Here is a 15,386-nt window from a genome sequence, read left to right on the forward strand (position 1 = left end):
GTTTGCTCTTCTTACAAAATACATTTTAATATTTCACAGCTAAAACATTAAATATGTTCCCAAAAGAGAAGTAAAAGGGGGAAAATAGTCCACGTTCTGATCCTATGCAAACTGTACCACACATTTGCTCATTGTGCGTAACTGGTATAGAACTCAAATGATACTACATCAAAAAAACCTGGGGGTGAATATTACACCTAAGCAAAAAAGTTACACCAAATAAATGTTGGGATTTACCTTATCCAAGTACAGTCAGACAAATGTGTGCACAATAGTATAACAATAGTATAATAATGTAGCCTTTGGAAGGGAAGAACACTGGGAATTCTAAAGAGATTTAAAAAAAAAAGATGAAATCACAGCAGTGGAAGATTATCTCCTGGGATAATTGTTTTTGTTGCAATTGGTATAAACGCTATTTCCTTGAACGTAGCAGTAGTTATATCAGCAGCTTACTCTATCTACATGTGTACATCCTATAACACACCATGTACAAATATGCAACGATCAGAGTAATTAATCAGTGCATAACTATTAAAAAAAATCTTCATCTCAATTTCCCCCTATACAGTATGTTGCAGAGAAACTACAATATTTACAGTTTGTTTACAGGTTGTAGTCCTTAGTGGTGAAGACAGTAAACTAATCAATAACATTTACTTTAAATCATTTACCTGTGTGTAAGTCTCCGATGACTAATGCAAACAGCAGTCTGCTGGTCTTGAGCAATGCATACCTTATGGCGACTACATTTCATCTTTAAGCATGGATCTTTAGCAGGGTCTAAAGCTAAAAACAATTGTAGAAAAATATTTTAAAACCTTTCTTTAGTAAATATCCTGCAGTAAATTAGCTATTTAACATGTTTGCTTGTTCAGCGCCTTGTACAATGGAGCCTTGATTCTCAACTGGGACTCCTAGATGCTACCGTCATTTAAATAATAATAAACCAAATCAATGTTCTAACTATTTAAATAGAATCATTCTTTGTTAACTGACTTTCCTACTTGTTCTCATTTATTTTAAAATACTTATTATAATTCAGTTAATTTATCAGATTGTATCAAGTCACAACACTGTTTCAACACTTTCAATAGCAGAACAAAGCAAAACAGCACAATCAATGACACACAAACTTGGGCTGTGCAACTTTTTCAACTTTCACTTAAAGAGAAAAGCAGATTCTCAGGATTTTTTTTAAAAAGTGTGTGAAATTAAGCATGTTTTACAACATATTTAAAAATCCTAAATAACCTCCCCTCCTCCCTAGCTTACCAGCACACACAAGTGGAAATTCATATGATATTTAGACCTATGAAGGTTTATAGACGCCAGCACTGACTGCTAAGTAGACTTTTAAAACAAGTAGCCGCAAGCAAAAAGACAGCAGGGAAATCACATCAGAAGGTATTTCTGAAGGAATACCATAGGACACCCCACTAGCCTACCAAAGATGTGAATTATTAAATGGGGAGGTAGAGCTGAATATAATTCAGAGGAACGTGAAGGCTCAGGCCTTACCTTCTCTTTTGTACTATGCAGAGTAGGGTGAATGGTACTCCTGAGGGCATTTTGCACCAAAAAATTAAAAATTCTGCACCAAAAATATAGAAGTTCTGCACACAATATTTTAAAATTCTGTAAATTTTGTTTGTCAAATAAACGTGGAGAATCCAGCATGGCATTGGAGCGCACACGCCACTGGCCGCACAGAGGTGGGAGATCACTGTGCAGCTTCCCCCAGGAAAAGGGCTCAGCGATGAGCCCTGACACAGCGCAAGGACTGGGCTTGTCCCAGAAACACCCCAGGACCCTACCCCTCTGTGCCAGGTGCATCGGGTGTGCGCGCGCAGGCTCAAGAAGGTAGGATTCAAGTGTGGAGAGCTTAGTGTGCGGGATTCAGGTGTGGGTTAAGAGGGTTCTGTGTGGGGCAATCTGGGTGCTGGTAGCTCAGTGGGGGATCCAGGTGCAGGGGGGAATCTGAATGCATAGGGGCTTGTTGGGGGGTCTGGGTGCAATGGTAATGGGAGTCCGCGGGGAGCTGGGGGGGGGGGTCAAAGTGAAGGTGGTTGGGGCTCAGCAGGGAGGGATCTTGGTGTGTGGGGGGGTAGACCTTGTCAGGAGGGTCTGGGGAGCTCAATGGGAGGTCCAAATGCTGGGGGAGTGGGGCTCATTGGGTTGGGGAGCCAGATGCAGTTGGTTGGCTCTTGGTGAGATGGGGATCTGGGTGCAGATTGCTTGTCTGGATGGTCCAGGTGCAGGGGGAGTGGGGCTCATAAGGGTGGGGTTCTGAATGCATGGGGGTGAGGCTTGGCAGGAGGGTCTGGGTACGAGGGGATCTGGATGCACGGGGGTTGGGCGAATAGGGGAGCATCTCCCTGTACAGGGATCCCTCCCCCTCCAGATGAGAAGCGATGGGTGTAGGAAGCGGGGGGGGGGGGGAGGGGGGGGAGTTTGCAGAGCTTCCTTCAGCCAGCGGAGAAATCTGGGGGTGGGGCTGACTTGGCCCCAAACGCCATGCAAGGGAAGTGGTCCTGTCCTCATCAGCCCAGCTGGAACTAGCAGCTGAGCCCGGCACAGGGAAGGAGCCACCAGCTGAATCTTCCCAGACCTGCCTCCTGTGCCAGTGATTTACCTCTCTGCTGGCTGCTCTGGGCCCCCAAAACATGCTGCTAGGGAGGGTCACATATCCGCTCTTGTGGCTTCCCTGTCAGAAAGTCATTTTTCTGCAGGGAAGCAAAAGGAATCTGTGGGGGACATACATTCTGTGCATGCACAGTGGTGCGGAATTCCCCCAGGAGTAGAGTAGGAACGTTAGCTGCTTTTCTGGAATCCAGCTCACACATGGTTTGCTATTTTGTTAGCAGTGCAAAAGTGGCAACTATAGCACTAACTTTGCATCAAGAGAGGAACTGGCCCCTCAAGTTAAATATTTATAAAGACAAACAAAAAAGGAATTCTCAGTGTTGATGCTCCCTTAAGGTGATTGATCTGTTACAATTAAATTCATAATGGAAGAATGAACAATTTAATGCACCCTTCATTGTTCAGTCTTATCCAATCTTGTATTATTGTATCTTTTAATAAGTTATTTTGTTTTTAATATACATACAGCAACATATCAAAATGACACCAATTATAGCATATCAATATACATTAATGTCTATATCTTATTTTAAATCAAGAATTCTTCAGATACTGGGGAACAAACACAAAAAATGGATCAGAAAATGTTCATGAAGCTTTATTTTGATGGTGCTTATCATCATAGCATCCAGGCACATATTCAACGTGGAAGAAATCATTGTCCAATCAAATCCTCAAAACTGAAGAGCCATGTAGAAATACAGTGAGTATAATGTACACAATTTGGATACAAATAAACCACATCGAAGAATACAAACGATTTGGAGAAAAAGTTGTAAAAAGTATTAAAATAAAACATACTGATGCAAAAATAAATGTTTACACTGATTTACTTGAATTAGTTCACATGTAGCTACTACTACACAGAATCATCAACTGATTTTCCAACAACTTTGAGACAGCATTCATTGCAAACCAGTTAAGACTCAATGTGCGCTTGAAGTGGCTACCTTGAGGAAAAGTGAAGCCATCAGTAGAAGAGGGAAATCTAACCACAACTGCAGAGAGAGAGATATGGCAGAGAATGCAAGTAGGGTGTGAGGAGATATCTGGGCAGAATCACTTGATCAACACAGCAGAGAAAGAGAGGTGAGAATACAGAGCTATGTAGCTGTGAGGTAAACAAGCTTTGCCGGTGAAGGGACGATGCTGAGGAATAGAAATAAAGAATAAGGCCATTGGGTGGAGGAAGATGTTGCAAAATGAAACTAGGATAAGGAAAACAAATGGGAAAAATATCTTCTGTATATGTTTAAATGATAGTCCAAGCCATAAAGAAATTGTGATATAAATATTTGGCTTGTATCCAAAGTGTCTGGGCAAGCAGTGCCCACTGTAGGTGGAGTTCATTGTACTTGCAGACACTGTTTTACATCATTACTTGCTCTAGGTCAGACAGCGCTTTGTGCTTGCCCAAACATCCCACAGTACTTCTCAGTCCATCACCTTGCCACCCAAAAATACATTTAGAACCACACAGGGATTTTGACACCTCACTGCCACTTCAGGCACCTAAATACAAAATGTGGATACTCAAATTCCCTGCTCAGCTGCTGCTTACCCAGTAGGTGCCTTTTTATAAATAATCATTTATTGGTGTGAGTGTGAGTGAGAGAATAAATGAATAATATATATACCTCAGTAGTTAGCACACTCTCCTAGGAGATCCAGAGTCCAGTCCCTGTTTCAATTAATATTTAAGAATTTCATACAAAGTGGAACAGCTTCAACAGGAGAGACAGAGACCCACACCAGAGTCCCTGAAGTCCCTGTGGTTAGGGCATTCACATGGGAGGTGGGAGACTTGGTTTCAAGTACCTGATTCAAAACAGGTGTGTGTAGAGTGGGAGAGGATGTTGAAATTGGGTGTCCCACATCCTAGGTGAGTGCTCTGACTACCCAACTATAGGGTACCAGAGGAGCATACGATGCACCACCACTGTCCTGGGTTTTTGCAAGAAAAGCACCTGGACCAGGTGAGAGCTAATTCCAAAAGATGGCTCATAGCTGCAAATCCAAAATGGAGATAGAATTCTCAAAAGGAACGTGGACATACTAGCCAGAAGAATAACTAAAGTTAGGCATTGCAACACTTTGTGGATTTAGCTCTCAAAGTATTAATTCAGATTCCAATCACCCCAAATTGCCTTTACGTAGGGATACACTGATGTCACTTCCAAATTTAATCAAGATGTCTTTACTTAGCTTTGAATTAAAAAAACCCTCAACATGTGTGGAAACACAGCAAAGCCACATGTCAGAAAATTAACAAAGAAAGAAGTGATGGTAAATGATCATTAAGGCACTTTCATCCCTCGTAGATTTTTGGCATCCATGTTTTCCCTCTTGTAAGGCCTACTGAAACAACGTATGAAGGTACTTTAATTACAGATGTATTGCACCACAATCTAGAGTGAAGTTTACACTCTAAACTATGATGGAGAGTGTAACAAATCAATAGATAAAGGTGGCTATAGGTCTGTCCTCAAGCAAGCCGAACCACAAAGCATAAAAAAAAAACCAAAAAAAAAAACCAAGAAATTGGTTTGGCCCAGCTACACAAGCCTCCCAATTGGATTCCTATTATTCTCTATGCATTTCGCATAGCTGGAAATGATTTGGCATCATTTATTCATTGAGGATAACTTACAGGTTTAGTGATAATGAAGAAGACATTCATGCTCCGGCTAGGTTCTGTTGGTGTCTGGGTAATACAATACTCAAACATGGTGTTCTTTTAGCAATTGCGACTTAATTATTGTAATCCCCGAATGAAGACATTTAAATCTCAAAATGCAGCTTAAATTGCAGGTATAGCAAGATATGTCATAGTTCCTTCTGAAGTAAATCACAGGGACCTAGTCCCTTGGAAATCAAATTTGTGATTTTTCTTTCTATTGCAAGTTGAACAACAAGTACAAATTGCTGCTTTGTTTTATCATCAAGATGATTAACTGAAAGGCAAACTTTGATAATCACATTTCTTTACTAAGCAAAGTATTTTTGCACTGTCCATCTCCAAGCTAAAGATTTGACCCTCAAAAATAACCTTCAAATAGAACTCATAAGTGGTACCCCAAAAATCATCTTTGTGACTTAACAGTAAAATTTAACTCAAATTTAAGCCAATTAGTCCATCTGTTTTAGATTTTCCAGAACACACAATATTCTAATGGTTCTGGGGATGACTCCCCCTCCCCCGCCACTCTGAACTAGGACCATAAAGGAATGCCCAGTGCAGTTTTAGATTTAAAAAGACCACCAAGAGAGCCTAATAGATAGAGATTAGGAGACCTTGCTACTGGCCTTTAGGTAAAGGAACCAGCTAAAATGCCGAGGCATGGAGCTGGAATAAGATTGGAGTGGGAGGGTTAATAAGAACTTGGGGGGGGGGGGGGGAAGCAGTTTTGGGTTTAAAGGATGGAAGAAATTTTGCCTGAACCAGTTATCTGTATCCACATTTAAAACTAGAAAAAAAATCTATGAGTGAGCAGCACAAAAAAGTACCTTTTCTTTTTATTGTGTTCAGCATACACATGCAGTACAAGATAGGCATTTCTATTGCAAGAACAGCACTTGAAAAACCTATTTCCCAGTGAGTAAGTGAAGTCACTGGGACCAGCAAGCAAAGTCGCTGGAGCTAGTAACACCTTCTCCTGCCTAGAAGCATTGTTGGCTAGAGACTATTGTTTCTTTGAGGTTTTACCTAGATCAGGAAAAGACATGGAGATTAGGCTGGGGTTAGCGAACACAACGTAGCTAAACCTGACTTATCTTGGCCTCTTTTCCTAATTGAAAAAGAAGCCTGAGAGTAGGAATGGAGGAAGTAAGGGAGCAAAGCAATTCAAGAACTAATGTTGAAGTGGAGGGGGTGGGACAGAGGGGGTGAAAAGGGAGCCTCTGAGTAGATAACTGCATATGGAGGAATATGAATGACACAGAATGAGAGGTTTCAGAGTAACAGCCGTGTTAGTCTGTATTCGCAAAAAGAAAAAGAGTACTTGTGGCACCTTAGAGACTAACCAATTTATCTGAGCATGAGCTTTTGTGAGCTACAGCTCACTTCATCGGATGATGAATGTGAGAGATCAAGAAAGAGGACTTAGGCTCAGCACTGCAACACCTAGCTTTAGGTGCCCTGCCACCCAGCAGGCTCCCTATATAATGCCTGGGGACAATAAGGCACCTAAAAATGTGATCCACAGAAAGCAGCAAACTGAGAAGGGAGCTGCCTAAACTAGCCAATAGAAAAAAAACCCCTCTCAAAGAGAAGTAGGCCCCAAACTCTGGCCTATCTTCACTTGGGATTCTCAGCCATGGACTGTCTCCTGGAGGTAGGTTCCCATGCCAGGTCAGGCTTTTCTCCCCAAGTATATCATTGTGATGGTGGTGGTCATATACTCAAAAGAGTAATTAGAGATGTGGGAGACCTGGGTTCAAAATCCATACTCTGCCTGATTCGAGGGAGGTTGAACTCAGCTCTTCCACCTCACTAGTGCCCTAGACAGTGTCCTACCCCAAAGTATCTTACAGTTCAGCAGTTGCAAACCTGGTTTCTACTTTCTGCTCTGAATCAGACAAAGTGGGGATTTGAATCTAGGTCTCTCATATCCTGCCTGAGTGCTCTAACCACTTGGTTGTCAGGTATAAGAAGGTGACCTAATCAGATAAGTGTACATTTAGGTGCACATTTACACTCAGCTTTTGGAATGTGGGACTCATATGCAAATGGAGCTAGGGCCCCCTTTCTGCTCCAAATTCTGAACTGGGAACTCCCTAAATGAGTTTGGCTGCCATGTGTGCTCGTGCGTGTGTGGGAGAGACAGAGGGAGAGAGAGAGAGAACACTGAGGAATCGCTGTTCAAATCTCATATTTCTCTTAGAAGTAGAATAATCCTCAAATATTTTGATTCAATGCATCACTTTACTCCTTTCTTCCACATTTTCAAATGTGAATGTGCTGTCAAACTCTTGGGTCTGTTGTCCCACACAACAGAGCAGTGGGAGTCATTTACCATTTCACTCAATACAGTTTGTACCTCATCCCTACCATATACACAATCCTAAAAAACATGAAATTGTCATATCTGATATATGAAATATTTCCCTTTTTTCAGATTGTTCTGAGCATATTAAATTTTGTATTAGCCTACTTAAGGCAAGTAGGATTTACTTTCAACATCATTAAGTTAATTATAATAAAAATACAGTACTCATAGGATGTGAGTATATTGTACTGTACTATTAATATGATTTTATAAATTTTTGTGTTTTATATATGTTCTCCAATTTCCTGATATCCCTGCAAGGGCTATGACAAAGGTGATTCCAACATTAGACAAACCCTTCATTTTTGCTTTTGACAATAATAAAGGGAGCGCTGGCAGCAGTACCTATTAAGGATGCCCAATATTTCCCATTACAAGACCCTATTTAAAGTTGCATATAAAACTTTGACCATTTGTTCTGAAATTTTCTATGCCCAGTATCTGCCACAGGGTGAACTCTTTTAGAATGTTTTGGCCAAAACACATTACCAACAATGAGGCTAGGGAAAAATATGTTAAATACGTTTTGGAATGATAAAAAAAAGTTCTGGCAATCTTATTTGAGATACTCAAGCACCCCGGTGCTTTAGAATAGGGACTCACTCTTTGGCAAGGGGTGGCATTTTGTGTGTCTTTTGTCACCCCCATGAAAATACAGTAAAGTTATAAGCCTCTGAAAAATCTCAGTTTGCACATGCTCACTAGAGACTTAAGAGTTTAGCAGCTAGAATCTCCAAAGATTCTATCTTTAGTGAGCATGCTCCAGTCCCTCACAGCTCCTAAATGTGACTGGACTGCATATGTGCCATTCCCACAGAGCAACTGAACGTGCTCCCAGCCAAGAATTCAGGGGGTGAGGCTGGACTTTCCCTATAACTGCAGATCCTGGCTGCTCTGGGCCAGAGTGGGACTGGGCACTATCTCTCCTGTGCTCTCAATGACTCTCCCTGCTGACACCCAGGCAGCATTCAGAAGGAAGCCACATGATTCAAATGCAGAGGGGACAAGAGCCATACTGGGGGGAATGGAAATTAGTAATCTGGGACAACGAGTCTGGCAAGAGTGGGACTGGAGGTGGCAGAGAGAGGGAAACTGGGACTGGGAGATGGTAAGGGAGGCTGGGAAGGGCTAGGCAGGGAAACTCAGCCTTGGGGAAATTGGAACTGGTAACTGAAGGGGTGGAGCCAGGGAAGCTTCAACTTGGGCTAGGAGACAGGGAGTTGGTGAGAGAAATAAGGGGGAGGGAACACTGAAATCATATGAGGAACTGTGTGGAGAGCATGCGTTGGGTGGGGGGGGGGGACACTGGTCAAGAGGACTGGAAACCTCAAGAGGGAAATGGCAGTGGTAATGGGGGTGGATGGAAGACATCTAAAAAGGAGCTGTCTAGACAAAGACACTGGGACAAGTAGTCAGGGAAGGGTGTGATTGGGACAAGGAACTGAGGAAGGGGGAGTCTAGAACTAGCTCAATAAGATACTGGGATGAAAAGCCCAAAGAGTGGAGACTAGGCCAGAGTAGGCAAAGAGAACATAACTGGGACAAAGAGGGCTGGGACGGGGCAGGTTATTGGGACTGGACAGAAGATGCAAACTGGTGAACAGCGGAGCGGCTAACAGAGGGAGTTTGACTGGGAGTTCGCCTGGGGGTCACTGAGGCTTTAATTTTTCAGGCTTCTCTGAGTAGTTATTGCAACAGCTGAGGAAGCTCTTGGAAGGTAATATGGATGGTAAGTGTCAATATCTATTTTTTCAAGCTTGCTTTTTAAAAAAGCCTTGGAAATTACACAAACTAAAAACTACATTAAAAGAACATTAAATTAAGATTGCAAAGTCAAGTGCTCACAAATTAGGAAATGCCAGAACTATGGTTGCCTGTTCAACCTTCCTTTGGCTGTCTTGTGCATATGCATTATGATACAGTCTTTAACTACAAGACTGTGCATTTGTTTTTCCATTTCTCTGATTTTTTTGTTTAGTAAAGAATGTATGTATACAAGTTTACTAAAAGCAAATTCACATTGTTCCTGTCTGCCTTCACATTCAAAAGTAAACTTTAAATTACAATATGAGCAGCTTTGTATGTTTGAACTGCCAGGTGTTGTTAATATAAGGCTGAGTAAGCGAGCAGCACAGAAACCAGAACCAGTGTCTGATAGTTAATTAGAGATTTGACAGCCAATTTTGTGGTACTAAATATGATTAAATATAGCTTCGAGTCATTGAAATGACTTTCTTATTCTGAACCTTTCTTAACACATTCAACTGTACGAAGCTTATGCAACCCACTCTAAACAAAAGTAAAAAAGTGATGGAATCCATAATATAAGAACTCTGCAATGCAGACTGAAAAAAACCCATTTATGTAACTACACATTAATATATCTAAATATCGACAGACTCTAGCTGCTATGTATTTCTACAGCCCTGAAAAATATCCATAAATCTGCCTCAATAGGCTCTGTCACATGTTTATGGTTTTGATATGGTTTGATTTAAGCCTTTGTCAAAAAGACTAAGTATTGGATAGGCACTTCTTAAAACTTGCCATATAAACTGAAATAAATAAATAAATAAAATAAATATCATTAATACTGCTTCCTGATAGTCATTAAATTTCCAAGACAAATATTATTTCCTTTGTGGTTCTCACACCTTCAGAATGTATGAGGAAACAGACTTCATTGTCAGCATAAAATTAAAGTTTTGTTATTTGTACACAAAACAGAGAACACCATTTGGTATCCACTGCTAGGAGTATTTCTTCCTATTTCTAAGTTAGTAGAACTGTACCATGTTGCTGTCATATTATGCATAAAACCTTCCACTGCACTTGAAATGTATTTAAACTGCTAATTCAATACAAATAAATCTTAATGCAATGTTAAATGGGAAATTTTAAATCACAAAATCAGGAAATTGTTTCATTTTCAAAGGGTAAAATCTATGGACACTCCATGTGGTTAGCTAAAGTACAAAAGCAACTTAAAAGCTTCAAATAGGCTATGGAGGGCTGCAGTAGGGAGTCTCTGAAGGGCGTCAGAATAAAACAAGAAAGGAAGGAGTCATGCTGAAAATATTAATTCACCAAAAATTTTGATTCTATGAAAATAAATTGGATTGAACCACCTTCTCAAACTAGATAAATATTCACTCCAGGCATGAGATACATGTTCAAGGTCCCAATAGTTTTTAACATATAAAAACATAGTTTGTAAAAGTGAACTTTAGTAGATTCTGGTTTATGAAGAAATAAGTTATGAATTTATTTGGCCAACACACTGTGAAAGTATTGAGATTTCTTGCACCTCTTACAATCACTAAATCACACAACCCCTAAATTAGTTTGCAATAAAATAAGAAGTTGGAAACCAACTTCATTCCATCTTAATGTTTTTGAAATTCTGGACCTTTGATGCTATATGAAGCCATTGTAACAGGAAAAAAATGGCAAACACATTTTTGAACTGAACTGAGGGGGTTCACACAGCTCTAACTGCAACAAGATGTTGCATTCTGAGGTAAATACAGTGTTTCCTTACCTGCTAATTTTAACTATAAGGAGAAACCAATATAACCAATGAGGGTTTTTTTTCTGATTGATCTATCAAACAGGTGGTGACAGCCAATGCAGCAGCAGCTTCTGCGTCCCCACCCCCAACCAAGAACATACTCTTCATGTTGTTTCTTCTGCTTGTTTCCACCTGTGACCTTCTCAAACCGAAAACCAAGAGGTTAGCCTAATTTGACCCACCTAGCCGCTGACCCCTTTAGTCTAAGACACTAATGGTATATTTTGGGGGAGTATCTGTACTTGTTTTCCCACATCATGTGAAAAAGCTTGGAGGTAAGAGTATTTATTTCTCTATTACGTGACTCTTCCAGTAACAGATCGTAAGTCTGACATAAGCAGTAACATTAAGCTAGCAGGAAAAAAGAGCAGAAGTAAATGGCAGAATTTGGAGAAAACCTGAAGGACTAAGAGTTGAGGCCAAAGAAAGATTATTCAAATAAAATCATTCTAAATGTTTTAAGATAATAAACTCTTTGGGACAAAGACTGTCTTCATTTTAAATCTCTATATAGTGCTATATACTTTTTCTGCACTTAATAAATAAGAATTAGTCTTTATCATCATTGCTGAACTGTCCTAAACAACTGCTGCTAAAATACTGTACCAGCTGATGAAGATGCACTGTGGGTAATGAAGCTTGAATACGTTCCAGATGGCCATTCTGCAAAACTCCTCAACAGAGGCTTCAACTCAAATGAAGACCACTGACTTTCTGAGCAGAAGCAATCAGCAACATGTAAGAATATTGACTATACAATTGAATCCAGACTTGAGAAGAGAAAATGAAAAGTGGGCTTTCCCATTCCCTATCTAGGAGCAGTCAATGAAGATTACAATGTAATTTCCATTTTCTAAGACCATGGATCTATGCAGGTACATCTTGAGAGCCCCATTCTGATTTAGAGTCTAGGAGTACTTTTTCTGCTGAGGTTAGGCACAGAAGTTAAAATGAAAGGAAGAGACTGACTCTAGAAACCAGAGAAGATACTGGGCATTACCTTTTCTTTATGGAAATCTACAGGGAGCACCAGACCAGAGATGTCTGCTAGTTTACTGACTGTTATGGCTGATCAGATGGAACCAGAAAGACTGTTCCAGGACAGGAACAGCAAAAAGATGGAACTGAAGTTCCAAAGGCATTAAAAAGAGGATGAGAGACTCAAAAGAGCAACCACGGATCTAGCCAAGTACGTGATTATGGGATGAAGCACTGAACTCTAAGGTAATCTGTGGGGAAAAAAAATTGTCCAAATCCTCCTATAAAAACTCTACATTTGTGGGGGACAGGCTTCCATTGTTCAGAGGTTGCAAGAGTTGCATGAGGACCAGAAGGTTAGTCAAGTTCTGAAATCAACAAGCTACTTTACTCTAAGTTGAAGCAGGATGTTGAAAACACTGTGCCAAAACTATGTTCCTGAGCCCAATCACAAGTCAAATGTTTTAAATTAAAAATTAAAGGGTTGGTGTGGATCATGTCCTTTAGAGCTACCAGAGCTACCTGCACAGCTCTGAGTTCTAGAATGTTGCTGGAGTGCCTCATCTCCTAAAGAGACCATTTTCCTTGTACTGAATGGAAATTAGAGTGGGCCCGGCACACAGTAGGAACTAGTACTTGTATTTACAGGTCTTCTCCTATCCACAGAGAGGGGAAGAGGAAGAAAGGCAGGAGAATTCTAGAATGCCCCTGAATCAAAAGGGACAGAATCTTGATTAAAATCTAGAAATATCTTGAGGGACCCATCAATATGGCTCTGCTGGAGAAGTGACTGAATTTTGTGATTCTCTGAGAAGACAGAAAACTCTTCTGCAGATGACTATTTCTATTCATCTGTAGGTGAGTTATTCTCATACAGAGTTATTGTTGTGGTGCAGATGTGCAAATGCTTACAAAAGTGTAACACATACACAGTCTCCATGACTACTAGCCAAGTACATGGAATGGACAGTACCTTGCCCACAAGGAACTTTAACTGGAAGTAGAATGAAATCAAAGGCCTTTCTGAGAGGACTGAGAAAAAGGAATATGAAGGCACACTTCCCTCAAATTTGACTAAGGCAAGAAAGTGTCCATAGCTATCCACTGCCATAACTATTCTATTATGAAGAACTGAATAAGAGTGTCTCGTGTAATTAGTTGTCTAACTTATGAGTTTTGTTTATCTTATATTGATTTCTTAACTTGATGTATACTTTTTTGTTTCTTTGAATTGTGTTGAGGCCTTGGCACTAATAAATCCCTTATTTGCCCAACCTAGAATATTAGTTGTATGGAAAAGGTGTAAGGAGATTAAATTGCCTGATTTGCTCTTGAAGCAAGCTATGTTAAAAACATATGTGAAGAGGGATACCAGGGGATTTCATTCTGCTACAAAAACAACAAAACCTGAGTGGTAGGAGCAATACATGTTTATAAAGTAAAAAAGGATCTCTGTCTGATCGACAAAGCTAAGATTTTGTCATGGTTATTTTTAGTAAAAGTCATGGACAGATCACAGGCAATAAACAAAAATTCATGGAAGCAGTGACCTGTCTGTGACTTTTGCTGCTGTGGCTCCATGGTTTCTTCTGCCACCATGATGGCTGGGAGCTGCAGCGTTCTCTCCCCCCTCCCTGTCAGGCTGTCCCCAGTCTCTGGAACACTGAGGAGGCCCCCCTGAGGACGCTGTCGCCTGTCGCCAGAACCCTGCAGGGGTGAGGGCTCTGGCTGGGAGTGAAGCTCTGGGGTGGGGCTGGGGATGTGGGGTTTGAGGTGCAGGAGGGGGTGCAGGCTCTAGGGTGGGGCCAGGGATGAGGTTTGGTGTGAAGGAGGGGGTTCCGGGCTGGGACAGGGGGTTAGGGTGCAGGGGGTGAGGCTCTGGCTGGGGGATTGGGCTTTGGGGTGAAGGAGGGGGCTCAGGGATGGGGAGGGGGTTGGAGGCAGTGTGGGATGCAGGGTCCTGAAGGCGCTTACCATGGCTCCCAGTATGTGGCCACCAGGTCCCTGCAGCCCCGAGGCACATGGGTGGCCAGGGAGGCTCTGTGTGCTGCCCTCATGCCTGGAGGCATTGCCCCATCAGCTCCCATTGTTCACGGCTCCTAGCCAACGGGAGCTGTGAAGCTGGCACTAGGGACAGGGGCAGTGCATGGAGCCTCCCTGGCTGCCCATGTTCCTAGGGGCTGCAAGGACCTGGCGCCAGCTTCCAGGAGCCGCACAGAACTAGGGCAGGCAGGGAGCCTGCCTTAAGCCTGGGCCCCCACTGTGCCACGGACTGCACTTTTCGACTGGGTGTTCTGGTCGAAAATCAGATGCCTGGCAACCCTAGATGTCTCTAAATTCAAGTATACTGAGGAATTTACTTCATTATAGTTGTATTTATTTGGAAGTTGCAATATCTTAAAGTGCAGCAAGGGCAATACTACATATTAATCACCTAATGTGAAACCCAATTACCTGAAATGTCAAATCTCTCTTCATTTTGCCAGCACAGGAAGCTAGAGGCTAATATTGCAAGTGCTTTTGGAAACTGTAATTCTAGTAACAAGAAAGTTGTTTGTTGAAAAGAGTACACAAAAGGAAGATGCTATACAAGCCCTTTTGTTTGGTTCATTTGGCACAGATACCATGGAAACCACACAATCACAGACACGTAGGGCTGGAAGGAACCTTGAGCAGTCAGTTAGTCCTGGCCCCTTCACTGAGGCAGAACAAAGTAAACCTAGACCATCCTTGACAGGTGTTTGTCCAAACTGTTCTTAAAAAGCTACACTGCCAGGGACTCTACAACCTCCCTTTGAGACCTAATTCAGTGCTTAACTATTCATATAGATTTTTTTCCTTGTAGCTAACCTAAATCTTCCTTGCTGCAGATTAAGCCCATTATTTCTTGTCCTACCTTCTTTTGACCTGGAGAACAACTAACACCAACCTCTTTATAACATCCTTTAATATATTCAAGGATAGTTATCAGGTCGGCCCCTCAGTCTTCTTTTCTCAAAACTAAATTGTGCTTGAATACGTATATTCGAATATAGTCAATTGAAGCTACAGGTGTCAAGCACCACTGAAAATTATTTCAATCACAGAAAGTTCCTAACTATAGATTTAGGAATTCTAATTGAGGCAGGCAAGCTTGACAATTT

General features: G+C 41.4%; 1 protein-coding gene across 11 annotated transcripts in view; it reads right to left on the reverse strand.

Moving 5' to 3' along the window:
• The window catches only part of SPOCK3 (SPARC (osteonectin), cwcv and kazal like domains proteoglycan 3), a 387,711-nt gene that overhangs the window by 176,792 nt on the left and 195,533 nt on the right, over positions 1 to 15,386 (reverse strand). For all 11 annotated transcript variants that reach the window (XM_043545943.1, XM_043545939.1, XM_043545944.1 and 8 more), the window contains one exon: positions 675 to 789. In XM_043545943.1, the coding sequence (XP_043401878.1) occupies positions 675 to 789 (115 nt within the window). The remainder of the gene's footprint in view (positions 1 to 674; positions 790 to 15,386) is intronic.

This window comes from Chelonia mydas, chromosome 4 (assembly GCF_015237465.2).
Source record: "Chelonia mydas isolate rCheMyd1 chromosome 4, rCheMyd1.pri.v2, whole genome shotgun sequence".
NCBI lineage: Eukaryota > Metazoa > Chordata > Testudines > Cheloniidae > Chelonia > Chelonia mydas.